The sequence below is a fragment of the Dermacentor silvarum genome, unplaced genomic scaffold (genome assembly GCF_013339745.2).
Source record: "Dermacentor silvarum isolate Dsil-2018 unplaced genomic scaffold, BIME_Dsil_1.4 Seq266, whole genome shotgun sequence".
NCBI lineage: Eukaryota > Metazoa > Arthropoda > Arachnida > Ixodida > Ixodidae > Dermacentor > Dermacentor silvarum.
In genome coordinates this window covers 30273-57968 of record NW_023605952.1, presented here as the reverse complement: position 1 = coordinate 57968, position 27696 = coordinate 30273, and the positions used below count along the sequence as shown (strand labels likewise).

Here is a 27696-nt window from a genome sequence, read left to right as displayed (position 1 = left end):
ATAAGCAATTGCAAAATGTGGCATCAGAACAAAGTATTGTTGCTTTGTTTACAGTACAGTTTCACTCTCTTTAATTTCTTATTATCTTTATTGTTTTTCTGTGTAGAATCAAAAGGAGCAGCTGCAACCGGCTCACCCTCAAAACAGCGACGGAAATCTTGCCCCGAGCCAAGCAAGCCATCATATGGTACGCAGAAGCCACACTTCTTTTTAGCCAAAAACGTTCCTTTAAAATAAATAGGTAAACAAGTGCAGCTGCTTTATGTTGAGGATTCACTAGATTTCCATCAAGTTTCTGTTCATCTCAGTGAGTTACAGTTTAGTGTGAAAGTGCTCTGACACGAGGTTAGCCAGAAGCTATCGAAGACAGCAGCTGGGCTTTTTGGAGGCAGACATTGCAGCTGAATTACAATTCAGATGAGAATATACCACCTGGTTATGTTCAAGCACCAAACATTTTTCTTAATTATACTTTCCCCTCAGTGGGTGCTTTCACCCAAGCTCACTAGAAGAATGTGTGCCAATTTGCTTCATGTTATCAGAATATAATCTCCAAAAACTCCATATGCTCTTCAGAAGGGTTTTAAAGAAATAGACTAAAAAAAAATGAAATCTTCCTCATCAGAACTGTTTGTTTGACAGATGAGGAAGCTAAATTTATTGTGGTAAATACTAAAATGTAACACTGAAATGCTGTAGCATCTAAATAGCATTGCTTTTGCAAGTAACCATGTTCATTTACTGCGTTATTGCTTTACCTTAGTTGTGTTTGCATTGTATTTGTTTATATATCGTAGCTAGTGACTGTTATTTGGTATGCTAGGTTCTTTGTCCGCATATGTGCATGGATCCAAGGAAGGTCCATAGTACATTTAAATAAACAAAATGAATCTCTGTATTCTTGCAGCAGTGTGCTCTTCAAAGCACCCGAATGCAACAAAGACGAAGGAGAAGCTGGAAAAACCAGTCAAATCTGCAGCAGAACCCCAGCAGCAAACGAAGAAGCAAAGTCATAAATCAAGTTCAAAGAACAAGGTGAGCGTCTGGTGAATGAAAGCCTGGCTGTCTCGTCTCATGATCAGCTGTGTGAAACATTGTTCATATTCTTCCGTGCGCTGCTCTGCAGAGGCTCATTTCAGTTGGAGCGCTGCGTTATGCAGCTTCATAATGGTCCTTGAAACCCATGGAAAACCCTTGTATTTTAAAACTGCCTTTCCTAGGCCTTGAAAGTTTCACAGACAAGTAGTGCCCAAATCCATGCTTCAGCATTAGAATTGTCGTCACCACTGATGATCTATCAAACTCAGTGTCATCACATTGTATGCAGACTGACCATATTGAACTCCATTGCAGACACCACAAGAAAGGAGCAGTTGTTTTTGTCTGCATCCTTCCTCTTCAGGGGTGGTCATAGCGCTAGAAGACACGAACAAGATCAAGAGAACAGGACGAGCGCTCGTCCTGTTCTCTCATTCTTGTCCGTGTCTTCTAGCGCTGTGACCACCCCTGATGTATCTAACCAACTAGCCCAAAAAGCCATACTTTTAATCCTTCCTCTGTTGCATTTTTTATTTCTTGTGCTGTTGTAAGATATGCTTAATTATTTGCACCGACTGGTGCAATTTTTGTTTTGCTTTACCAAGATCAAAGTTACAAATGTTTATCGCGGTCACTTTATTATATCAGACTTTGTGTTCAAAAGCCATTCTAAATATTCCTTATAAACTGCTCATCAGTGCACAGAAGTATTTTTTTTACCAGCTGTAATAACTTAAAGAAACCTAAAGCCTGAGGTGGCACTTGTTTTTATATAGGTTGAGTTGTTTGCTATTTTTATACATGCTAGTTAGATAACTGCTTTTCATGCTGCAAATGTATTTGTAACTTCGTTAAAAAAGTTTTCCTCTCTCTTTTTTTTTTGTGTGTGTGTGTGTGTGTGTGTGGTTCTTCTGTACACATTTTGTGCATTTTGTGTAGTGTTGTACCCACTTCTGCTTGGGCCATATAGAAATGGGCACGCGATGTGAACACGAACATTTGTGTGCACTTTTGATTGTTAATGCAGGAGTCCAGTTCCGGCTCAAAACCGGAAGACGACATTTGGTGTGTGCGTCGCAGCGAACGCATATTCCTTTTGGATGCTGGAGTGGTCAAGTCATCAACGCTGTCCAGCCCACCTGAACGTCAAGAATCCAGCTCCGGTGGCACGTCACAGCGTACTAAGCCCGAGAAGGTGGGTGATTCTCGCCCATGGGAAGGCGGTTTGCTTTGCGAGGTGTGGTCTATTCGTTCAAACGTTCTCACGCCACTCTACCAACTCTGCATGTACCCTTGCAGGGGATCCTGGTGTTTCAAAGCTTTGGAGTGTAAGGACAAGAATTTATTTTTACCCTCCAGCATATGTACAGTCAAACCTTTTTATTAGGGGTGTGCAAATACTCGAATATTCGATTTCGTATCGAATAGTGAACATTCGAATAATTTGATATGCAAATCTTCTCGAATATTTGGTTTTTCGAATATTTTGTACATTCGCTGAATGACAGGGCCGTGGTTTGTGCCTTGACGAGTGCAGCATTCCCACAGCGCATGATCTCTATCAGTGCTACGATTGAACGGGTCGACTGGATCAATCAAAACGGTTAACACGATGCAGACCGAAGGAACAACAATAGCAACGCGTATAGAAAGCACGGAAGCATGTGCGAATATTTGAGCCGATTAGCCACCAGAAGGCACGCTGATCGTATGGGATATGTATGTTCAGTGTTCACACGCACGTAGATTTACATAGTTGGGAGCTTTCTGCCCACATGCGAGCATACAGACCAACTCGACATGTGTGCTCGTGGTAGTTGCCGGCCCACAGACCCGAAGGCCGCTTCAATGACCGATAATCTAACCCGTACGTGTTATCTCGCGACCAATCACTGATGAGCCATCCGTAGGAAGATATTAGCGACAAGCTTTCCGTGGTGGTTTGTGACCCATTATCATATTGGCCGACGGCGAATTATCGTCACAGCCACAACATTGGCCACACTGCCTAGCCCTTTAGGCCTAATCGAAGCTGTGTTGTCGAGTGTTGGCAACTAAAGTGACGGTTTCGTACCGAATAAACGCAGACCTATTCACAGCAGTCGCACAACCTTCATAAAGCTGACAAACCACCTCACCAACAAGAGTGAGTGTACAGGGTGACCGTTGTCCATGGCTGCCATGTTTGCGAAACACCATAGGCACACAATGGTCTCTTTTCGTAGCTTTGAGCAGCCCGTCACAAAACTAGCTTCGGATTTACATGGCAGGTTTGAAAATGTCATGTGACCAGCATGCTGACCCCGGGCTGCGTTATATTCAGTAGTTTGTTCTATCTGTGCTTGTTGCCATACCTAAAGCTTCAGCTTTTCTCATTATGTCTTAATACACATAGAAGTTCGAAATAGACTGATTCATTTAAAACAGCTTCGACCATATTACAGGCAGTTCACTTTGTCACTTGGCCATTGGTACTACGCTGTGCCTGACCAACATGCCTGTGCCTACTGTTTATCACTTGTGCTTTCCGCTCAGGTTTGTCGTAGTAGATGATTTGAGAATTTAGTTTTAATTTCGTGCCTTTGTAGCTGTTTTCTGGTGGATGAAAACGTTCCTCCTTTTTTTGTTTTGCTTCCTCATAGCATGTGGGTTGTGTCCTTGCATCCAGTTACATTGAAAAATGAGTCGTTCTCGAAGGCTTGCTTCTGCCAGCTTTGTGCTTGTGTCATTGTGTCAGTGTAGCTTGCTCAAGTGCAGTGTGGCATTGCCTGCTGTGCGGTGTGGGGTTGGTTTTGCTGATGCTGCAAGAAACGTGGACAAGTAGAAACTTTATGGCCAGATGGTGTAACCAACGCTCCAATAATTGCATGCTGTCATTATGTGGTGGTTGAAAAGACAACCATCAGTTTGCTGTCCTATCAACACCATTGCCCTGACAACTGAGCATGTGTCTGTTTCACATAGTGTTGTCAGAAAGATGTAGTTACAATCATGTTGGGCTATCTTAACTGCATTTTGAAAAACATGGCATTTTGCTTTATTTTGGGTTGCATGCCTAATAATAAATAAATAGAGAAGATGTTTGCTTATGAGATGGAAAATAGGTAAACTTTTTGCCTTTTCTGGCAAATTTTATGTTTGCTTTCCTTTTTGTAATTTTTCTGCTATTTCGCACTTCGATTTGTGCTTACTTGACGCACTGCATGAACATTGGCTCTAGCTGTGATATTAGCTTGTTTCACACTGTGCCTTCCCCCTCATACAGTACAATGCACAATGATGTACTAGAAAAAGAGCATATTTTGCAACTTTCCCTCACAATAGTTCGCAATAGTTTTAACGTTTGGCCAGTTCTCTATGTGGCATCAGAGAACATTCATTGCATACCATCTGACACTACCCTCCCATAGTCCTCTCTGCATCATTTTCTGTGCTTTTTTTACTTGTTTCACATCTTCTGATCACCAACTGTCACTGGTGCCAACAAGAAGTTTCTCCTTCTGTTATTTTTCCCAGTGAAAGTAAAGTTGTGTACTTATGGCTAACTTGCAGTGTTGGAAGGCATAATTTATGCACTATAAAATTGCCATCATCATGTCATCATGACCCTGGCAAACACCAGAATAGATACACATATTATAAATAAATGTGGCCAATTACGAAGGTTAAACTTAAAGGCCAACTACAACGAAATGTTGTACTACATAAAAAGCCTAGCTTCAGATAGTGTAGGTGTAGAGCTCCCTCCGTGCAAAATTGTATGTTTGAGATACAAGTAGATGCGCCACAAGGAGTTGTCAAAAGTAGATGCTTATAAGTACCGAAACTGAGGGGAGAGGAGCAAAGGGAGGAGGAGAAAGAAAGCCGCAATTTTGGCTTCCTGGAAGTGACGCATGACCCAGAAGCATTGAGAACCAGTGTGAGATCCATCTGAGATTAGGCAGCACCCACAGCTGCCTACGGTGCGCTGAAAAATTTCAGAGGTATGACATGCTGGCCTGTATGTCGTATCCGCTAACCACCAGCTGCATGTGTCGTCTGGTTAGGTGCAATTTAGAAGCTGCTAATAAGAAAATTAGACTGTTACAGCCCTGCACCTTTGCCAAGGTTGCTTCGATAGTGTATAGTATACTCATTTACGGCCAACTTAGCCAAAGTGTAATTTTGGTACAGTTTGCCTTTAAAGCAAGAAAGAAAATTTAGAAAGACGTCTTAACGGGTTTTAAACTCGCATACCTTACATTCGAAATTTGGTTCTGTAACTGGTGATGCCGTCGAGGTGTTGGAAAAGTACATGTGCTGGAAGGATCTAACACTTTACGACACGGCCACGACCGTCGATGGGAAAATGGAAGGTGCTGTGGTACATCATCCAGCATTGACACAGGCACTTTTGTGAGAGAGTTGATCATGAAGAAGAACTAGGGTGTATCATTCGACAAATCAAAAAAAAAAAAAAAGTTACTTTTTTTCTGATTTTTTTCATGGGCTTTGCGCACTGCTCTATGTCTGGCCTCAGCAAGCTACATAGACTCAGCTGAGGTGTGGCTTCTTTCCAGGCGAATGGCACTACACCCACGGCTTCCAAAGCTCAGCCACCCCCTTCTGCCAAGGCCACAACTGGCGCAGCTGCCCCCTCTTCCCCCTTGGAATGCTCTGAACCACCGAGAACTGACCCCAATTCCAATGCTTCTTCCTCCTCTGCTCCCACTGTGGTTAGCATGCATTCACTATCATCACTCTTTCTTCCTCTTGAGCGTGTGTGTGTGTGTGTGTGTGTGTGTGGGATTCAGCTTTTGAGCAACTGGGCCATCACGTGCATGTGCTGTGGCACAGCAGATGCATGAAATACAGTCGATCTAGGATATATCTAACTCGGATATATCAAATTATTCTCTATATCGAGCAGTTGAAAAATCCCCTTGGAAATCCCATGCAAAAGTATAGTGCAGCAAAACCACCATATCAAACTCCCATTCACCACCACATTCAATATACTATTGAACGCTGTGCCATGCAGTGCCCCTGCTTGTGCACTTCTCCTAATGGGAAAGTGATCACTTCTTGCACCATCGGAAATATTTAATGCTGACAAACTGAAAACAACACTGTTTTGGCAGATTCTGTCAAGAAGGACATCGAATCTGAAGGGCAGTTGATGCATGGAGTAAAAATGAGCAAGTTGCATGTCTCAGTTTTGCTCAATCCGCATGTGGATGGCTCATGAAAACTGCGGCCGTTTGTTACCGGCAAGAGCAGATCACTGCGCTGCTTCAAGAATGCGAAAGGCCTCTCAGTACAATACGCTTTCCGCAAGAAAGCCTGGACGTCGCTCAATCTTTTGACTGAGTGTCTCCGGCATGGGCTGCCAAACTGAAGATGTCTGTGCCGCCAGGTTTGTCTTCTTATAGACAGGGGCTTCTTGCAAACAGAACTTGAGGGTTCTGCGAGTGGCCAGAAGGAATGTGGCCTCAGCTCCCACATGGATGGATTTTCGTATTGCAGTTTAGATTTAACAACACTGTATGCCATGTTAGAAAAGGACAAATGCAGCCAAAACTGGGACATTAGCTTCCAGGTTATGCATTGGACAGTGCTACTTGTTGGAAAAGCTGTATTCTTCAAATAGAAAGACCAGCGATCAGATTTATTGTATTTGCATGTATATGTCGTGGTTAAAGAAGAGTTAAACACACAGGCAGCTCATGTCTACATGTGTCTGTTTTTCGCGTGTCGAAGTACTGTCCCGACAACATTATCATGCATAGCAGGCAACGCTACGAAGGCTGGACGTTCTTCTCTCACTGCTCGCATACACGAAAAGAAAATAGTGTGACACATACGAAAGCAAGATGTGGGTAGGAATGCAATTCCATGTAACATTAAGTCTCATACTCTTATATGGCATAACGTGACGTATTTATTACATGAAAGGTGGGGCGCGTCAGACATGTGAACCTATTTACCACCAAGCGAGCACAGTTTCTGCGACCAGTGGCCACAGCGTATCACTTGCTATCCCAATTGAAACACAGTACTCAACATACTGGAAGCATAAAGATGCACAAATAATACATCATTTGATGTAAACTTGCGTCCACATGTTGTATTTGTCAGATATTAAGCTGTTATTCCACAGAAAGCATCACAGCTCAAATACAACTGCACTGCCACACTCGCAAAGTGAGACTTCCATGACCGCACTAGCATAGCTTTCGCAATTAGATGTGTACATATCGGATGCTGTTTGCATGCCTAGAATGACCGAAGCATCTGCTGTTTTTCTAGCGCCGAGTGGCCAGACGGAAATTGGTGTCTGTGCTCCGCAAGTGCTCTCGAGCAGTTGGGCCAACACCAAACGAAACCGACTCGGACGACCAAGGGAGTGACTCAACTGAAAATGTGCCCCTGAGCCGGCTCTCGGCAGCTGTGCGAAGTGGTTCGGGTGAGCTCACTTTTTCTTTTGCTTGGTCATCATACATCTTTCTTTCTCTTTTTTCAATTGAAACTTTAAAAACTTTCAAAGATGAATTATTGGGATTGTACAACCAAGCATTTGAAGCCTCTGCCACGTCTTAATTCATATCAACCTTGTACTGCTAATAAAAAGAAAACAAGGTAAGTGACAGTACAGTGACTGTTTTACTGATGTACGCCAATGTACGCAATGTGCCAATGTACGCAAATACATGTTCATTCTAACACCACAGTGCTACACATGGCACAGTTTTCTCTTTTTATCATTTTATGTTTTCTGATTTTAAAAAAGCATCATATATTTTGTACTTTTGTCATACTTGTCCTCTAGTTATAAGCACACTGTTCATTTGGCTTCTTTTACCTTTAAGACAATTTGAACATGCTAAGCCACTTCACTGTCTCTCTAGAATGGGATTGTTAATGTGTGTGTGGGTGCGTGTGTGTGTGTGTGTGCGCGCGCACGTGCGTGCGTGTGCGAGCGCGTGTGCGGATTGGCCAGGGATGATAATGATTTAGGAACAGGAAAGTATGAAATATTTTGTAGCAGCCAATATTTACAAGACCTCATGTCTATTTTAGCATGTTCACTTTTATTTTCTGTTTGCTTACAGTGTGATGTAATGTAGTGTTATGTAAAATTCTTTGTCACCATTTTGTAGGCTGCAAAGGCATTGAGAGTGCTATACCGTGTGACCAAAATCATGTTGTAATTACTGCATACGCAGCAGCTCTTGCAAGCTATCTCTTTTGATGATGGTGTATGGTTTTTATGTAATTGTTTTAATAGGTTTTAGACAATGGCTCAAACTCTCACAAAAGAGATCATCTGGCTCAGTTTCTTTGGTAATGTTATGGGTGGATAGTTTTCATCGTCAGTCTGGCATGTGATGGTACACGATGCTAAGAAAGATGGTATGGTGGCATGTGCTGTCCTTCAATTTCGCAGACAGCATTAGCCTGCCTAACTGTGAAATTATTCCAGTAATACTCTGGCAAATTGATGGATACAATATTCATATTTTAGAAAATGACCTTATTGTGCAATTTATCAATCATATTCACCATAAACATAAAATTAGTAAGCTTGTCTTGAAAAAGAGGTTTTCAGATGATACATACATAATTTGTAAATGAAATCACTGAAACACAACGTATACCTGCCAAGTCTCCCGGATTACCCGGGAGACTCCCGGATTTGGACCGTTTCTTCTGCTTGTACGGTTGACAGGAAAATCTCCCGGAAATTGCAGTTGTGTCCCGTTTCTTTTCTATCCGCGTCCAGTGGTTTGTCAGGCCACATTGGCAAAAAGAATCCAACCCAATCCAATCCAGTTGGAAGTTCATCACAAAAAAAATTGCTAAGAAAGTAGTAGGGAAATGCTATACATGCGCTATTTCGTTAACCGCAGAGCCGCTCCTTACGCTAGCGGGGTTGTTGGGTGCCCTAGTGGCCCTAGCCTCATTAAGCTAGCGAGCGAATGACACGTTCCGCAACTACCAACACTACACTCGTTCTCCTCAGCATCAGCCGCTCTGGCATTGCGTAGGCCCACAGTCAGTCATGGCTTTAAAAGCAAGGAGCGCTAGCGCAAAAAGTGTCCAAGTATTTAATGTAGTGCTCAGCCGAAGTGACATTGGGTATTTTGTTCATACCACAGACCAATGCAGAGTGCGAGCGACAATTGAACATCGGGAAAAATACGTGGACACAGTGCCGCTCGTCCATGTGTTGCTCGTCTAAGACGCCGGGAAACGTCATCCTCGCAAGATGTGAAAGAAATGGAATTTCTTACAATCGAACATTATATGAAGAATTTTTGAACACCCGCTGTGGTGGCTTAGTGGTTTTGGCATTGCACTGCTAAGCACGAGTTCGCGGAATCAAATCTCGGCTGCGGTGGCTGCATTTCATTCGCGGCGAAGTGCAAAAACGCCCATGTGCCGTGCATTGGGTGCACGTTATAAAGAACCCCAGGTGGTCGAAATTAATCCCGAGTTCCCCACTACGGCTTTCCAGATTTCGTTTCTACGAACTTGGCAGGTATGACAATGGGAATTAAAGAAAAATTAGTTGCCAAATTTGCAATTTCCTGACCTGGTAATCCAGGTTTGTTTCTTGCAAGCAGTGCACACAAACTGTTGTCTGGGCATGCAGGGCTTATCTTTGGCAATAGAGTTTAGGCGACTGTAGGCTGGTCTTGAAAGTTAGAGCTGAAGTTTCACTGAGGTAGCAATGGTGTTGCTGGTGTTTTAGGTACTTCTGAATAGCAAATGTTGCAAGTAAAATAACATCGCTTTCATTGGATGCCAACGAGGTTATGTGCACTAATTGCTAATTAAAAGCGACATCAGCTATCATTCGGAGCCAGTACTTGCTGAAGAAGGATTTTCTTTTGCCCTTGTTGATGCAGATCAACCGCAGCAGTGCTACCTGCTGCCAGAGGATCTTCACGACCTCACCCGTGTTGTGATGCTAGAGGATGGCCTCTTCTATACAGGCTACATCAACGAAATTCAGGCACCAGATGTGTAAGTGCTCAGCAGCTTAACTGTGCAGGCAGTTACAACCTTTTCAAATTCCATGTTTCTATCCTCTTTGTCATCAGAGTGCATTGTTAATTGGAGAGTAAAATAATCTAATAAAAGCGCTGATTGATAAAGATATTTTTTCTTTTTCCGTAAAGTTGCCAGATTACTTGGGGTTGCCACCAGTTTTCAAAAGATAAAATTAACTCCAACCTTTGCTTTCCTGATACAGATGAGAGCAGCAATGCCCAGTCATTTAGTCATTGTTTACATGCAGTCATCTAGTTATAGCTACACCAGATCCATCACAAAATAAAAGACGAAACAATGTAAGATGTGCCCTACAGAGCCATCGCTTCTCATGCATAGATTGGGATTTTCGGTGCTACCTTCAAGTCTGTAACTGGGGGTGAATGCACAAATAATTTATTGCATTAAAGTTTTTTTTTTCTCTTTCCCAACATTGTCTTTTTCCTGTGACAGCTATGGCATCACACTTGACGGTGAGAGAGGCAACAGACCACACATATTTTCACGGGAAGAGATCCTCAAGGAAGCGGTAAGCTCGACATTCCTTCGTGTTTTTTATCCGCAGGTGTTATGCAAGGTGCTTTAGAGCGCTTTGGACTGCTTGGAACGTACAGTAGACTCCACCTAAATCAAACTAAAGAGTTTTCTTCCACTTACCGACATTCTTTTTAAATCAAACAATAATGCTATTGACATGTAATTCTTATAAAGGCTCCGCTGTTGGCATAAATGAAATATCACTGAACAAAAGCTCGAGGAATTCCATGCAGCAATTTACATTGTGCTGTTAACAGAATTGACATGTGCACTTTAATAGTTGAAAGTGAGTTGAAATAATTTAACCTGCTGTTATAAATAGCAGTCCCTAAATTTCATGATGCCATGGCCATTTCTTGTCTTCTATTTTAATGTTGCTTAATGAGTGATAACCAGATCTGCACCTGTGTCTTGGTTGCTTAACTACAGCAGAATGAAGCGTATTTGATGCTCATTGCAGCCAAGGATGCTTTAGCTTTTTTTTATGAAAAAATACTGAACAAGAAAGTTTCAAATGATCGTAGGGATATTGCATCATGGAAACAATGTGAAACATGTCAACATAGGAAGTGTAATTCTGTTAGTGCAAAGGCTTTGTTCACCTGGCATCCACAGTACTTAAATTGAATATGCTATTTTAGAAACGGCTAGGGATGTGTGAGTAGAAACGGCTAGGGATGTGTGAGACTTTTATGTTCAAAAATGCACTTGGACCATGAGGTGTAGATTCACTGATAAGCTCTTACATAACATGTGGTACAAACACCCATGCTAGAATCGTAGTAATTATAGGGACAGTACCACACTCATAATGCCATATGTAAGGGAGAATTTTCCCCTTCAAGTCTATGAATTTTTTATTGTATAAGTAATTCCTTGGGAAATAACTGCTAGCATTGTACATTCGTGCTTAATTCCTAATGTTGTCACTGTAGCTGATTGAAATTTTCTGCATAATGCGTTCCAGTACTGATTTCTACTGAAAATTTGTAAGTGTAGATGGAATGAAGTTCCTCCTGGTAAGTAACTCCTAGCCAGTTTTGGTTACATTCACTTATCACTGCCTGCTCATGTAAGATGAGCAGCACTTTGCCTGTGGTGAACAGTCATAATGCATACAGCCTCCCAGCTGAAATGTACTTTGTCATTGATGCACTCGGCATATCTTAGCACACCGTTGCTGCTACGAATTTGTCCAAGTGCTTTGTAGGATAGTTGCTGCTATAGTTGCTAGATAGTTGCTACCTTTACGGGACAGTTGTGCACTAATGAAATAATTGTGTAAGCCAAGAATGACATCGTCACTGGTGATACGAGCATGTTGTGAGGAGGTGCGAGGCCTTTATTTCGAGCACGCAATCCATAGCTTACCAGTCCATGTTGCTATCGCCTGAAAGGTGCGTGAAGTCAAGCCACGCTCCCTGAAGGAACTGCCTGAGGGGCGCCGTGTCTGTGCCTACTGGAGCCAGCAGTATCGTTGCCTCTACCCCGGTCTGGTTGCCAAAGGTGAGCAGTGTGATTGTCTCTCAAGGATCCATGTGTTTGCTTGCTGCTCTTCCATATTTGTGTAGTGTATATCACAGGTCAATTGCTAGAGGTTGCCTACAAAGCACGTATAGGGCAAACAAGGCTTAAACCTGAGTTAGAAATTGCAGTTGTACCTATGGGGGCATCGAAGCAGTTTAATTATACACCGTAAGCAGCGCGGAAACAGATGAGGACAACTAAGAAAGAAAGAGCACACAGAACAAGCAATGTCTGTCAACTCAAAGTCTATTCAGTGGGGGTGTAAAAATAGCAGTTTTTGACAGGGAATCGAAAACGAATCTAATAGTTCCAGAAGCAAATTGAATGGAAATTGAACAGTGTCAGAAGTGAATCAAATTGAATATAGAATATTACTAATAGTTTGCGAATAATGTACAGCCTTCTTAACCTGGTATTCACAACAATATAAAGTTTCTGTCAATACACGCACTGCACATTATAAAGCATGCTTTGTTAAAAGCGCAAAGGGAGCATTAGGAACAACTATGCAGATTGTTCACAAAATCACGGCTCTTAGGAGAATATGCAGTCAAGCGTTATCATTGGAAGTTTATGAAGGTAACCTTGTGGACCGAACAGAATATCTGTGCAGTACCATCACGACCAGACACGCATGTCGTTTTTGATGGTGGCAGTGTAAAAAAAAAAAGAGCGCCTTTTCTCTATTTTGAATTGTCGCAGCAGATGTTGGCACTATTGTATAAAGTATGTTGCAATGAAAAGTATTCCGATTTAATCTGATGAGAGGTCACAGGTGCTGCATCTATAAATACTTGAATAGTACCAAGCAATACCCGGTGCCAAATGCCATGTCTAAACAACATTTTATTACAAGTGATCATGTTTAGCCAGAAGCGCCTAGCTGATTGAGCAATGCAGTGTGCTTTAGTACGTCATATCCATTGTGGATGGGATGAATTTGTTATTGCATTTTTGCTTTGATGTCATGTTTGATCGTGCACAGTATTGGGGATCAAGGTGCCTTCCCGCGCCTCATCCCCCAGCTCGCACATGGTGCTTAGCTTGATTTCCGACAACTGCAACCCCAGTGGCAACATGGCAGACACGGCTAGCATGCCGGAGCTAATTTCCCGCACAAACTGTACATCTCCCTCCCGGCATCGAGTCACCGCACATCACTAGGATGCGCGCTGATTGGCCTCCCGAGTGGCGGCCCCCGGACTCTCTTCGCCGAGTGCTTCATCACCATGGCGAATGCTCACAGGCCCGTAATGAGTCGGTTACATGGGACCTTTGCTCCCGCGACTTCTCATTCTTGCGCTCGCTACCCAGTTAGCCCTAGTGCAACAGGAACGCATACTCGATTAGTCTTCTTGTAGAAAATTTATGCAGGATATTTCTCAAATGATGCCTGTTCATACCGAAGGTGTTTTGCAACTTTGAAACTGTTACAGTGTCTTACCCTGTTGTGCAATGCACTGGTGCAGCTGTGTAACTGAGATCGTTTACACAGATTACTGTAGCCAATGTCGGTGCAAGTTGGTATCTTTAATCATATGTAACTAATGTTTATGTGCTCTATTGTATATGATGTGTAAGAAATCATGGCCTTTTTAACATTCGCCTCTCCATTTTTTGTGTTTCACAGCCACCAGTCCAAACCCTTCCCCAAGCAATGCGCTTGTCTATGTGGAATTCGATGACGGTGATTCTGGAAAGATTCCCATAGAAGATGTTCGGTTGCTGCCACAGGACTTTCATCCTATTGGTAAGACATTCTCTTCTATGTGTACGTGTGCGTATCCACGCACACCTAAAGTAGACACATGTATGAAAGCAGTTATTGATGTTCCAGCTGAGGGGCTCAACTTCATCATCATTAATGTATTGTATCGGCTCTTGGCCATCTGTTTCTATCATTTGTCTCAAAAAAGATTCGCAGTGTGGGAAGAACAATGAGCTCCCATTAATTTTGCATCCCTTTACTTGACGCACTTCTGAACCCCTCAAAGGTGCCCGTGTTTTCCTGTGGAGAAAAATGCATTATTTCAAACAGCGTACATAACAAACATAATAGAATTAAATCTAGACTGGGTGTTTAGAAATTTGATTGCAAGTGTTATTGGGCACACCAAAGGCGGTGACTGCACTCAATAAGGTCACCAATGATCGTGGGCTGTTTCAGAAAGTGTGGTTTCACATTAGCATGCAACTGTGTTGGCCTGCAACGCCAAGCTGAGCTGTCACGTGCCAAAGTTGAGCAATTTTTGTTCATTGGCAGTCATTGGTATCTCTTCCCTTTCAGCCGGAGACCCACATCCATCTCTTGTCTTGAGCAAAAAGCGCAGCCGGAATACAGAGAATGGGCAGGAGGCCGGCACATCAGATCAGCAGCATTCACGGAGAGTACGAAAGAGAAAGAAATCCAAGGCCAAGAGTAAGTGGTGGCCTGCGTCCGAATGTGCAATTTACTGATTCCTTGTGTTGGTTGTACAAGACCACCTGAGGGAATGCTCTAAGAACTGCTTTTGCAGCTCTCTGTCTGAAACCCAAACAACGCGGTGGCCCTATGTGTGGTGGCATGCATAAATATTTCTTGAGTGCACAATTGTAGCTAATTTAAATCATGCGTAAGCAACAAGTAACGGCGCAAGGCGCAGGGCACAAGAAAGGAGACAGCGCTTCGTCCGTCTCCTCCTTATGTCCTGTGTCTTGCACTGTTACTTATTTTTTATGCAACATGTACCAACCGGCCCAAGTTGGCACTTTATGACAATTTAAACCTTCACTGAAGTAAGTTAGCCTTTTATGTGCATGACGAATAAGAAAATTGGGGGGGGGGGGGAAGAAAAAAAATGTTATGTCGCACATTTTTCTGCATTGACGTTCGTTATACTGAAGTTCAACTATTAACTTCAGAAATAAGTTATGGCAACAGTTGTCGGCGGACACAAGTCAGCGAAAGAAAAGGGTGGTGGTGCTTTTACGCTGTCGTGCCAAGTGGAGAAGCCACCAAGTCGCACTGCCTCCAAGTTTCATGATTTCAAACATGCGGCAGTCATTGTGATGCAGTCGTTGCATTTTTCATGCAGAAACACAAGGAGCAGCTTCAAGCGATGAGTCTGACTCTGACAATGGCGAAGTTTTTGATGTGGCTGACGGAGCGAGTGCATCAAAGAAGCGCCGGCGAGAGCACAAGCACCGCCGGCATCACAAGCACCATCGCTGTCATCACCGGCACAAACACCACAAGCGACACCGGGAACATTCCACGGAAGCTGCTGACAAGACGGGCACTAACGGCAAAGCGACACGACGAGACAGCGCAGCTACAAACGCGTCCACGTGTTCTTCGGAGCCTTCAACCTCAGGATCTTCCACTCACTCATCGCTGCCCAGTGGCTCGGGCAGATCCGGATTGAAAGTGCGGATCCGGACTTCATCTACAGAAATGCAGCAGGCAGATGCAGAGAGCAGTGATGACGCCTCAGAAGATAGCAGTTCATCGGACGAGGCTGAGAGTGTTGTGAGTCTTAAGTTTTTCTTATGCCTTCAGCTTGAGACAATTAAAAATATGGATAATTTATGGGGCTGGGCTAACTGAAGAAGTGTGCTATGTTTTTATTGCACTTTAGAACTGCTTGACTCAATTAGGGATTTGGTTTAGTTAACACTTTTATGATTTGTAGTCAGAGCAGTACGAGTGCGTTATATTACGTTATATAGATCACATTATATTCTGCTGAATGACAAATCTTTACCGCATGTTTTCGTGCAGTTTTAAGGTGTTTGAATAAGTGCAAGTTGACTGTATATGGCTGTTGGACAGTTTGTGTTGAAATGGCATGAAGGAGGCAACACACAGGGAACAAGGGCGGTATTCTGAAACTATCAAGTTCGGCGATACAATTGCCTTGGCCAACGGCGCGCGCTGATTGGCTTCTTTAGCAAAATTTGATGAGCTGATTGGCTGGTTGAGCACGTCATCCACTTTTGCTCAACCAGCCAATCGTGCCAATCAGTTCTTGCCAATCAGCGCGTGCCTGACGGCGATATTGTCGCTGAGGCGACACTATCGCTGAAGTGGATCGTTTCAGAATACGGCCCCAGGATATGCACAAGGCCTTTGTGCGTGTGTCCCATCCTCTGTTCATTGTCTGCTTCAAGCCATTAAAGAGAAAGTACAGTTAACAGGGGGTTGCGCCACAACCTATGCACATGTTGGTAGATGGTGATGGCGTCATTCATGCTGGCACAGCCTAATGCAAGGGCCACAAAATCTTTTGATAGAATGACTCAGCCCTAAAATTTGCTGGGAATTTGAAATGTCATGCAGCAATCATGCAACACAGCTGGACCTAAGGGCCAATAAAAAATTCACTGAGTGCTTTCTGGTTGAAGCTTTGCGAAATTATAGAAAAATCAACATACAGCCAAACCTCGTCTCATCTAGCATGCTGATATCGGCGAGAAATATTTGAGATTCACTTCCTTTAATCCCTTAATTCATCACATCCACGTTCACTACATAGAGCTTCGACGAGGCACATAAATCGTATAGTGGTCGATCGACCTACGGCACCAGTTTTCCGACAAATCATTTCTGCGGAAGCCCACAAGGTGGAGAAAAGTTTATGAAAGGGAAAGTTTGTCCTCCATCCAACTGTAGCACAAAAGCACAAATTTGGCCTCGCACTGCAACCTGCTGGCCTCCTGGTTAGCTCAGATAGTAGAGCGACAATCCCAGAAAGGCGTCAGTCCCAGGTTCAATTCCACATTTCCCTCTAGTAATGTTAATACGAAACTATATATGATTGGTTCACTTCTGGAACTTTCTTGAAAGCAGAATTTTTAAATGAAGTTGAATTAATGATTTAGCATCCTTGTGAGTGTATTGTTTATTTTCATTGCGATTTCTTCCAGGCTTCTAAAAAAGGTCCCGCCAAGCGTAAAAGGCGCCTCCCCTCGGTGGAGAAAAGCAAAATCGCGGGTGAGTGAAACGAGTTGCTCGCATCCGCAAGGGCTTAAAAACAAGCCACCTCTGTCTCTTCTTCAAACTGGAGTTTTTAAAAGCACCTTTGTGTAAACTTCTGTTGGCTCTACATGAATGCAAAAATTAAGCGTAGCATTCCATTTCAATACTTCCTATTTTCTTATTTGATCATTCTGAGCCAAGCATTCTAGACAGAACACCTGGCCATGTGAATCTTGCATGCAAAATCTTGGCAGATCAGTACGCCAAATGTAGCACTCCCTCAAGGTGCCTCGAGGTGGTGTTCCTAACAGAAACTTGTTCAACTGAATTACTTCCAAGGACGTGCAACAACTGGTACTAATAATACGAATTGTTTCACACATTGTTCTACTTTTTTTTCCACTTCTGGAAACTAATTCTTTAGCTCTCTAAGTGTTTTAGACAAGCTCGTCAACATGATCCTGGTTAATTTTGCTTTGCGCGAGCGCACTTGGTCAATGGCAATGATCCCATTTTTAAAGCAATTTGGACGAACTTGGCACATCCTTTTTCTTTTACTACTTAGACAGCTGCAGTGCCAGCATTTGAAATCTGGTTATTTCGTTCTTTTCTGTTTTACTACATAGATGTGGAAACTTTTTCAGCCGTGTTGATTCAGTCTCCGTGTTCTACAACATAGATGGCAGCCATTTCGTCAGTGCTGGAGTGGCGCGTTTACTGCAGTCCTTGTTTTCCAGTGCACTTCTAGTAAGCACTTTGGCAGCGCTCAAACAATTTGAATGTGTTTCCAGTAGAAATAGTAAATGTAAACTGTGATGAAATGCATAATGAGACACAAATTTAACATTGTAGCAGCTACCGCAAAATGTACAACTAAGTGATCATGAAAGTGCGTCTGCTCTATATTGAAAAAGTGAGATCTTAAGCAGGGGTGATTTTTGTTTAAATTGAAGAAATATCTTTGAATGGGGGGAAGTTACTGCCTGTTGCTTGGTTCACAAGTGCAGAAGTGAAAGGGTCAGTTTTGTGAACAAGTTCATTTCTTTCATATCTCGGGCTTTTTTCTTTTTTGTAACGTGTTTGTGTTATGCTAGTGCAAGTTTTAAGACTGTGCTGTTGAGTGTGTTAATAAGCAGGGACCATAACTTTGACATACACATACCCGAGAGACAAGGTGGGGCAAGTGCATACTTAATGTTGCATATATTTGAGGTGGCGAAGAGATACGTACTTACCCAAACTCGGTGCAGAGACATCTCAGGCAAGCATTCCCTCTTTCAACATTCAGGTTTTCTGTCCTGTCTTGTTGGCAAATAAATTGGTTGCAGGAAGGTTATTCTTTCTTGCATCACTTCTTACACCTGTAACACCATGCTTCATAAGTACCTGTGCACAGATATGGTTGGAACCCGTTGGACTTCTTTGTTTGTTTGAATGAACCACACCGTGCCCAGTATGCTTGCACTTCCTGTAACATAGGCGCAGATGAGGTTGATTGGTGCTACCAAATAGTGGTTTGAAGCACATTTGCTTCCTTCGGTTAACCACAACATGGTCATCTCTACACAGCATTCCTGCCGATGCGGCAGCTGTGGCGATGGTCGGGCAAGAGCTTCCGCCGGCCTGGGCTGAAAGGCAAGGCCAAGAAGGAGTTTTACAAGGCCATCTGCAGGGGCAGGGAATCCATTCGGGTGGGTACTACTGCTGGCATGCTGAGGATTTTATGCCGCAGCACCTTAGTGGCCGATGTGGGCAAGCCGTGGTGTGTGCATGTGCACACACAGCACACACAACAGCTTGCTGTTTTGCTCTGTGGTTTTTAACATCACGTTAGCGAAAGGAACAAGAAAATCGAAGGGCTTGGTTTTTTGCTATTACAACCATACAAAGCAAACAGACAATGAAGCCATAGAAAGAGGAAATTAACTGTTATTTCTTATTGAAATGTAGAATCAATAAACAAAACGGAAATTGAAGTAGATGAAAAGACAACTTGTCACAGGTGTGAGCTGAATCCACATCTTCTGCATTATGTGTGCGCTGCTTTACCATTATTCTCCTACAGCGGCTGTCTTCCCATTGACTTTCATGAGCACTGCCGTAGGTGTACGAGATTAGCTCGGGAGTGTTAGCTAGTGCCGCTCACGGCAATGGTGGCGAGGCGTCGCAGAGTATATGAACTTAAGAGCAGGCTCCTGGCAAATTTAAAATAACAGTTAATTTCTCCCATGCTTTCTGTGACATCATATGGTTGCAGTTAACAACATAGTGAGGCATTTGGGAAGGAGTGCTGCAGCTATCATTGAGAGAATGCAGTGTTTGTGAAAATCAAGCTTTGTTTTTAGGCTTGACTTTCAGGCTAACGCTTTCAGCCATTTTGTAGGATAAAATTTGCAGTGAAAAGTCTGTGGTCGCTGTGACACAGGTTGGTGACTGTGCGGTATTCCTGTCGACGGGACGGCCCAACCTGCCATACATTGGCCGCATCGAGACCATGTGGGAAGGCTGGAGCGGTAACATGGCGGTCCGCGTCAGGTGGTTCTACCATCCAGAGGAGACCAAGGGACTCGCAAAGCTCAGGCACTCCAAGGTAAGCCACCGAGTCTGCCGGTTTGTTTGCTCGCCGTGCTTGTGCGAATGAAATGTGGGCTTTTCCCTCCTGTAATTCACTACGTAAATTCTACGACTGCTGCATTAGCAGCGTTGTTATGGAGCAGGCTGGCCTTTACTGAGCACTGAAGAAGGGCGCCTTACTGCTGCTCCGTCCCGAGAGACAGTGCCTTGTATTCAAGTCATTGAGTGTGTTCTAATTCTTGCCAGCATTGAAGACAAGCCTACTTTGACTGCTGAGGAGACATCTTCAGGCCCAAGTAATGGAATTCGTTTGGAAGATGTCTCTGTAATTTGGTGCCACGTTGCGTCAACACAAAATAAAGCCAATGCTGTTCCAGTCTGATACTGCCTGGAAGAAAAATTAGGCTGAAAAAGCAGTCGTGCGGGAACAGTGGGCATGAAATTTGAGTGCATGGCCGGTGTGTTGTGCTGCATGCATGTGGCATACAATGTCAGGATGCAGTGACCCCTGCACTATTTAACTTTTAGTGTTTGATTGTCAGAGCCTAGTGGCTGTTCAATACCACTGCTCTGTGCATTGGAGCTGAAAGAGATAGTGCCACTAAAAGGATGCTCGCCAAAAGGAAGACACGTTACCGACAGCACAGGTGGCACTTCCAACTGATTTATATAGGTGCAGACCCATGAATAAACAGAGATATGACAAATGCACTGACAAAATGACAACTCTTGAGGCAACCAATGGTAAAAAAATTTCGTCTCTGATCAATATAACAGAAGTGTTATACAGCCAGAGTTTTTTCTTATATAGTATGCTTCCATTAACTCTCATGCAGTCTGATTTTTTTTGCTTCTGCTGAGTATCTTTATCTCAACAAAACGTGGTTCAAAGAATGTAAATATGTCATTCAGCAAATACCAAATAGGCCAAGAAGCAGTTCTTATGGTGCAATGGAGGCTCGAATACAGGAACAGCACAGTGTGGTGACGATTTAACTGTCAAACATGGCACCCCAGTGTGGCATTCATTGCCACATCTCTGCAGTGTACAGCTAAACATCGATATAATGAAGTCAATAAAATCTGCAATTTGCTTCGTTATATCGAAATTTCGTTACATTGAAATTGAACCTTTTATGCAAATAAGTAGTCACCGATAGATATTTCTTACGCGGGAGAGGCCACAAAGTATACCGTAAACCCTATGTATACCTACTCATGGATAGAGTAGATAGGACAGGTGCTGTGTTCGTGATTAGTTGCCTTATACATCCTGAAAAATTAGCATTAATTTAATGCACTCACTTATCCTCAATGCTAAATCAGTGAAAGCATTACCAAGGGTGATTGAGAATGTGGTGCCAGTTGACCTGTGACCTGTAAAGGCGTTGCTTATGCCAGTGCATGCGCGTGTGCAGGGTGCACTGTTCAAGTCTCCGCACGCGGACGTGAATGATGTGCAGACCATTTCTCACAAGTGTGAGGTCCTTTCCTGGGAAGAGTACCGGACATCCCGCGGGACGCGCAGCGATGAAGCCACCGCTGATGTCTACTACCTCGCTGGATACTACGACCCCTATGTCAACACCATCTCAATTGAGCCCTCATTGGCACTGTGATGTCAGCAGGCTGCAATCTCGACTCAGCCTATCACAGCTGAGCACTTGTCTGAGGAAAGCCCCACGCAGGGCGCGTGCCACTTGATGGTTTCCCCTGCAGTGTTTTGAACAACCGGTGACCTATTAGCAGTTATGTTATGCAGGAGCGGTGGTTGCAAAATTTCATAACATAATCTAACGTAACCAGGATGGTGCCAGTACTGAATCCCTAGCTGAGTTCTCACTTGTTATTAGAACATTTGAAGACCTGTATTTCAGTGTGCTGGCAACTGTTTATACTTTATTTGGCATTCATTTCCATAGCAAATCACAGACCGTGTAGTTAACTGCTAAAAACACTGCGGTCGTATTTCCTCGCCGCGTAGTCATTGTAGTGTCCTTTTTACTTTTCAGTTTGTTTATACTAGATGTGCAGAATTCCACTAGTTGATTAGGAGAAACTCTCCTAATGGAGACACGTGTTATGCTGATCTGCATCTTGGGTTGTCTATAAGCAAACCACTCTGAACCCTCACACGTGCAGCGTTGCAGCTAACCGAACACACTCTCCCGCACACAAAGCAACAGAAAGCCTCTCCACATGAACTAGTGGAATTTGTAATTTGTCACAGAGCTTTTGTGGTGAAATTCCTCGACATCATAATCTGCACACCATTCAGGTGTTTGGCACAGAGTGCCATTCGCTGGCAAACAATTGGTGCCTCGTGTGTGATGTTGCAAAGGTCATTGTCACGTGATGGGCACCTTTGACAAATGAGGGCATATCAGAAGATGTCAGGGGCCAGTGTTGATAGCAGGGCGGGCTGTCTTCCAAAGACGGGGAGAATATAAGGGGTTTGAGAGCTGTCTTGTTTTTTTTTTCTTGCTTTCATGTGTTTTGTCGTCATGTCTTGCATCAATTTGCAGATTGATGTTTTTTTTTTATTTGACACACCTTTTTCCTACTGTGATGGGCTTGAAAAAGATATACACGAGAGGGGCACGTGCACTATTGTTGCACTGCCTCTGCTGGGTAAGGAGCGGATGTCCAGGTGAACATTCAGAATGCGAATATGTACAGCTGTTTGTACTATACTCTCTTGTCTCATGCGTGCACCAACACAACATTGTCCAGTGTATTTTTTCCTGTTTATTTACATTTTCTTTTTCTTTAATAAAACAAGACCTTGTGGCAGCCTCCAAGAAATGGCAATTTGAAATGCTGATACTGCTGAGGTGAAAAGTCTTGCAAAATAGGTGCCCAGTGTTTATATTTATCTGGCATGGTATCATGAAGGCACGAAGGAATAAAGGTACCTTAAGGGCTAGTTTTTTTGTGATTTATTTACACAGCTTGAGCCTCTTAAATACATAGGTCATGTTTGTCTTGTAAACTGCTGCTCAATTGGGGTGGTATTCTCAAACGATCACTTTCTGAGACACAACCACTTTCACGAGACCTTGCGTGACTTTGCACCGGATGTGTTGACGTATATAAGCCCAACAGCATTCCTGGCATTGTGTCTGGTGCGCAATCTTCACCCGGTGCCAGGAACCGTATACTTGGATGTGTCCAGTGCCGAGTCAAGCAAAATATTGTGAAAGTGATTTTATCCTCAAAAGTGATTGCACAAGAATACCGCCAGTGTTCTCATGAAAGCACGGAATGTGCCAGGCAGGCCTCTTCATTATAGAGGCAAAGGGGGACTTACTCGGAGTAGGCCCACAATAATAATAACTAATATATATATATAAACTTAAAGATTTTTTTAAAGTAACGTGTAGTGACTTGATTTCACGTTCCCTGTTTCTGCTGTGCAGCCTTGTGGAGCAGTAGAGCGTTGCACATGCACCCCCGTAAGGGGCTTGGCTACTTGGGGGCTGTCGACTTGGCTTGTTGCTATCCCTTTCTCCACTGTGCACTTGTTATTGCTCATTTCGTCAGGCACGAAGCCGTGTAACCTCTGTAGTGGCATCTTGACACAATGGCATGCCTCACCCCTCCGTCTCTATGCATTTTTCCCACCCTCACCTGTCGGAAGAAGTGCTTGGTGGGGAAGTGTCTACACACACCGCGTCTGTGAAACTCGTTCTCCTGCGTCAAAGTTCTTCGCTGTTTGTAAACAAGCCGCATGCCCATTGTTTGCAGCGACACGCTGCCCGTCGTCTGCTTGCGCTACAGGTGCGAGCGCACATTTTTTGTGTATCGTTGTCGTGATCGATAATCATGGCTAAAGTCATCACATCACTGCATACATTTCGTGCATTTCACCCACCTCAGAAAGCTTGCCTTTCTTTTGCTTTTTCGTTCGCGTTGCACTGTATTTTCAATCAACCTCGAAATCGGTTCTTGGGAACTGCTGCATCGAGCTATCAGCTGGAGCGGAAAGTGACCAGAGTTTTGGTCCCAATGTATGGTATCGCTTGTCACTGCAAGAGTCTCACGACATTGCGTTGCTTCAAAGCAAGGAGGAAAGGGCACTTGCTAGTGCACGTTGATGTTTGTAGCTCCGTATGTGTGCTGGGCGGCTGGCCACAGGTAGACAGAGGCTTTTTTAAGTATTTGCCCACGATGTACGCGGGGGCAATGATATTTAATGTATTACAGTTTCTTGCACAAGTCACTTTTGCACAGAGATGACTGCTGCTGTCGGGTGACAAAAACTGAGTACGAGCATCAGCTTTGATTGCACATTGAACAAACTACCGGGGCAGCAGCTAATGACTGAAGCATGTTGCTTGTCACACATTCTTGCACGAGGCTGGATCTCTCTGCAGTAGCGAGCATGTTTTTGTGGTGCTGAAGCTGAAAGGTTTCGTTGTGAAGCAGGCAGGGGACAGTTGCTGGTTCATTGGAAGTGAACACTTGTTAGCTGGCTCAATCCTAGAACAACTTTAGCAACTTGTCATCTTTGTGGTGTTTTTGGCAGCACGTATAGCAAGTGAGCTTATCAGTGTTCACTCAAGTTTGCACTGTGTGAAGGAAATAGATGTTGTTTTACTCAGACACACAACACTGAAAAGCAACACGCGTAATAAACAGTGCTATCCACTCATACGAACCATAGAAGTAATGGATTTTAGGTATGGTTTTGTGATATTTTGAGAGAAAAAAAAAAAGCCAGTCATTGCACAAAATGCTTCTTGTGTGCTGTTCACAGGATAAGTGTGCTCAAAGCCAAACTGGCTTTGGATAATCAGGGTTTCACAGTGCTTCATATCTCAGTAGGGTATGTTGTCATAGGGTTGAGTCAGCATCACATGCTTGTGCCATGGAAGTGTTAGCCACTGTTGTGGCAACTGCAGGATTAACGAGTGCATAAATGCCCAGGTGTCTGTCATTCTGCAATTACGACCCGAGTGTAACGCGAGTATTTGTGGCACTATAATCACACAATTTACAACCCAGCCAGCCTTTGATCACAAGTGGTGGGTCTGAGACCTGGGCTTCAAATTTATGGCAGCTAGTCTGAGAGACACCGGTGCTGAAAGATGTTTTATCGTTTGTTGTAAAGGCCAGGCTACCCATATGGGTGTTGGTGGTGCACAGTTTACTGGAATGAGGAGGACTGCTTCCAGAGGAGTGTCACTTTTGCACACGTCACTAGTTATTGCTTGAAAGCAGGTTTTACTCAAGGGTCATTGAAAGTGCATGGAGCAGTGCAAGTGGTCTGCTTTACAATGTAAAAAGGCCTACTTTTGAATGAGCTGGCCTCTGTGAGGTAGAATGGTGCGTAATCAGTTGCTTCGTGTGCCCAAATCTGGCTTGCACTGTGGCCACAGAACATTATGAGAGCTGTGAAAACAACAAGAGTGAATACATTCTGAAAACTAAAGCTGCGGTATGTGCTTCCCCCTGCATGATAGTTGCAGTGCTCCTATCAAAGCCAGACTGTGTGTCAATGCTATTTTCATGACTGAACTGCATTCTATGAGGCTGTTTCATGTAACAGCCACATGAATCAGAACTCGGCCCTGATTGCAGCATTGGCAACGCATAGCAAGAGGAGGAGGCCAGTGTCATGCCAGAAACATATTGCAGGTCTAAACTTCAAAGCATCAGTAGTGCCACAGGGGCTCACTGTGGCACTATTGTTTACACATTCAACAAAGACTGTACAGTAACCTGTATAAATTGTTTTATCAAATGTAAGAGTAGGTTTTGCACTAACCGTTGCTTTGTTCACTTAAATTTTGCTACAAAATTGCATCATTGGTCCAATATTGTTCAATAACACTTGCCATTGATGCTTGCCTAGTGTCTGGACTGTGTTGCCTGCAGGCAATGAAAGCAGACCACGCCTCTGTAAGCAAGTACTTCTCCGATGGCGAGGCGTTCATGTGATGGTTTCTTGCTTTTCGTTGACCAACCATGCAAACAAATGATGCCAAGTGTTTCAATGAACAGAGCAAACTTGCAATAGTTGAGCAAAGGTAAAGCAGCGGTCAAGTGCAAATTTTTTTCAGATTTAGGAACCCAGGTCACTGTACCAAGTTCTGTATTTTTATGTACAAATTTTTAATAACACATTTCATTCACAGTGTCACTCCTTAACCCAGTCACATTAGAGCTGCACGCAAGAATGTATAAGAAGCCTTGAGCAGAGCATTTGTGGAATATGTTGCCAAATGCAGCAGGTAATGGGGTGCTGGTAATGTGTTTCTGTAAATCCAGGAACAAGCCCCCGGCTTCTTGTGTAATGCAGATCAGCAGCGCTGTTATCAAATTTCTACTACAAGCGCGTTAGAAGCCTGTCCAGCATAGTGCATTCCTCTATGGTTGCAAAGCAATGCAGTGTGCATGCAGTAGTTGTCGATCTCCGAAATAGCTACTAAGCAGGCGCAATTTACAGCCAGCCTGGAGAGAATCTTCTGGAAGCAGTCTCCCTCCCCAAACATGCGGGTCCACAAGTGCTTGTCAGCTTTAGCTGAAGTGTTGAGACAGTGCAAGAGTTTGGTGGCAGAGTTTTGACTGCAGCAAGTTTGCAGCTCCGGAGAGAGTGCTTTATTTTTGTAGGTGTGATGGTTGCATGGCCCGGGAAGGGGTCTTCGGTTTTTGTACATAGGCAAGTTGTCATCTGCTATCATTTCTGCAGTTGTGTTGCTTCACATCTGTCTCTTGCCCTGTCTGCTAGCAGGAATGAAAACTGACTGTGATTTCACTTGTTGAAAAAAAGTGTGAGTTGTTGAACATCGGTGGCTAGGTTTTTCCTCTCTGTCTCTTGGCAACTTCTTTCAGGAGCAACCAACATGGCCGACAAGAGAGCTTCTAAATGGAAGTTAGGAAAAATGCGCTCTACAAAGTCTGTTGTAAGTCTGTTGTGCCATACGTATGTTCTGGGTACTGTTTGGGTGGCAAGTGTTGCATAGCGTTCCTTGTTGTTCCAAGTTTTCGTTTGTGCTTCGCCAGCAGAGAATGACTCTTGTTGAAGACGCGAGTTCTCCTTGTGCAGTTTAAATGCGTGTGCTTGTCGTTTTGTGTGCATTGGTGCAATGCTCAGTTTGCCGAGTCCTTTTTTGCTATTGGCGGTCTGTTCTGGGGAAGTTTCAGGTTCTCGGTGTCTTTGCTTTGCTTACAATTTCACACCGATTCTCTCTTGGCTCACTAATGACCACTTGGTACAGTTAGTTGCTTCAAGATCTGTGGCAAACAGCAATTATTTCAACATTTAATATATGAGAAAGTTTTCGTTTACGCCTTAGTGGCCTTCTGAAGTTGTGTGATGCTTACACGTTTCTGGCTAGTGACCAGACCTGAATTATACAATTGGCTGGAAAAAGCATGCAGGACTTGGTACAGCTCGTAACATACACATTTAAAAAGAAATTGTTTACAAGTCTTGTAACTGTGCTCATTTCTATTTGGTACTTTCAAAGTCACGCAAATAATTAGAGTTCTGAACTTTTTCTATCTTTAGGCGGCACCACAAAGAAAGCCAATGTTTAAAATTTATGCCATGGTACTATCGGTGGGAAGCATTGTGGCCTTCTGAAATCTTATTAGTTTTGCAGTGGAAACATAGTGCCAAAAATTTTCTAAATGGAGTGACCAAATGTGAACTGGACACAAAAAATTTGGCTACACAGCACCATAGAGCCTTCCTCAGAGCAGTTTGGCAATACATTCATTGTACATGTCCTGCTGTCTGTTCTGCATTGCTCAAAGCTTTTTTGTTTTGGCTTTTGTTTTTGGTCATCAACTTTGCCCAGATCTCCAAGGGGAGAAGGTTATTTTCCCTCAGCATCTTGTGCTTGTGTTGGCTTTTTCTTTTTTTTTTTTTCTGCCAACTTTGTGCATCTTTGTCTTAGCCATACAGGACAGCTGTCTAGTTTGTACAGAGCTTGTGTTATTTCTGCACACGTCCAAGTGACCATTGTGACCGACAATGCGTTAGTTACGCACTTAATAAAAATGAATCCATGAAAAAA

At 43.5% G+C, this 27696-nt stretch overlaps 1 protein-coding gene across 2 annotated transcripts; it reads left to right on the top strand.

The window, feature by feature from the left end:
• On the top strand, positions 1–27696 carry LOC119434836 (trinucleotide repeat-containing gene 18 protein-like). Of its 2 annotated transcripts, XM_037701889.2 has the most exons (15): positions 1–187; positions 908–1035; positions 2066–2233; positions 5598–5753; positions 7327–7483; positions 9930–10047; positions 10528–10603; positions 12009–12117; positions 13769–13888; positions 14426–14557; positions 15213–15646; positions 17044–17110; positions 18665–18786; positions 19521–19685; positions 21088–27696. In XM_037701889.2, exons 1-15 carry the CDS (start codon positions 16–18, stop codon positions 21286–21288), a joined length of 2325 nt encoding a protein of 774 aa, XP_037557817.1. In that variant the 5' UTR covers positions 1–15; the 3' UTR covers positions 21289–27696. The 2 variants fall into 2 exon arrangements, with proteins under 2 accessions (XP_037557817.1, XP_049515568.1); XM_049659611.1 differs by lacking the exon at positions 5598–5753.

Bases quoted from the DNA above. Each gene is read 5' to 3' on its own strand.
- LOC119434836 (XM_037701889.2), top strand. From the start codon at position 16: ATGTGGCATCAGAACAAAGTATTGTTGCTTTGTTTACAGTACAGTTTC. The intron at 7,484-9,929 runs GTGAGCTCACTT...TTGTTGATGCAG, and splicing joins AGCTGTGCGAAGTGGTTCGG to ATCAACCGCAGCAGTGCTAC. The intron at 15,647-17,043 runs GTGAGTCTTAAG...GATTTCTTCCAG, and splicing joins CGGACGAGGCTGAGAGTGTT to GCTTCTAAAAAAGGTCCCGC.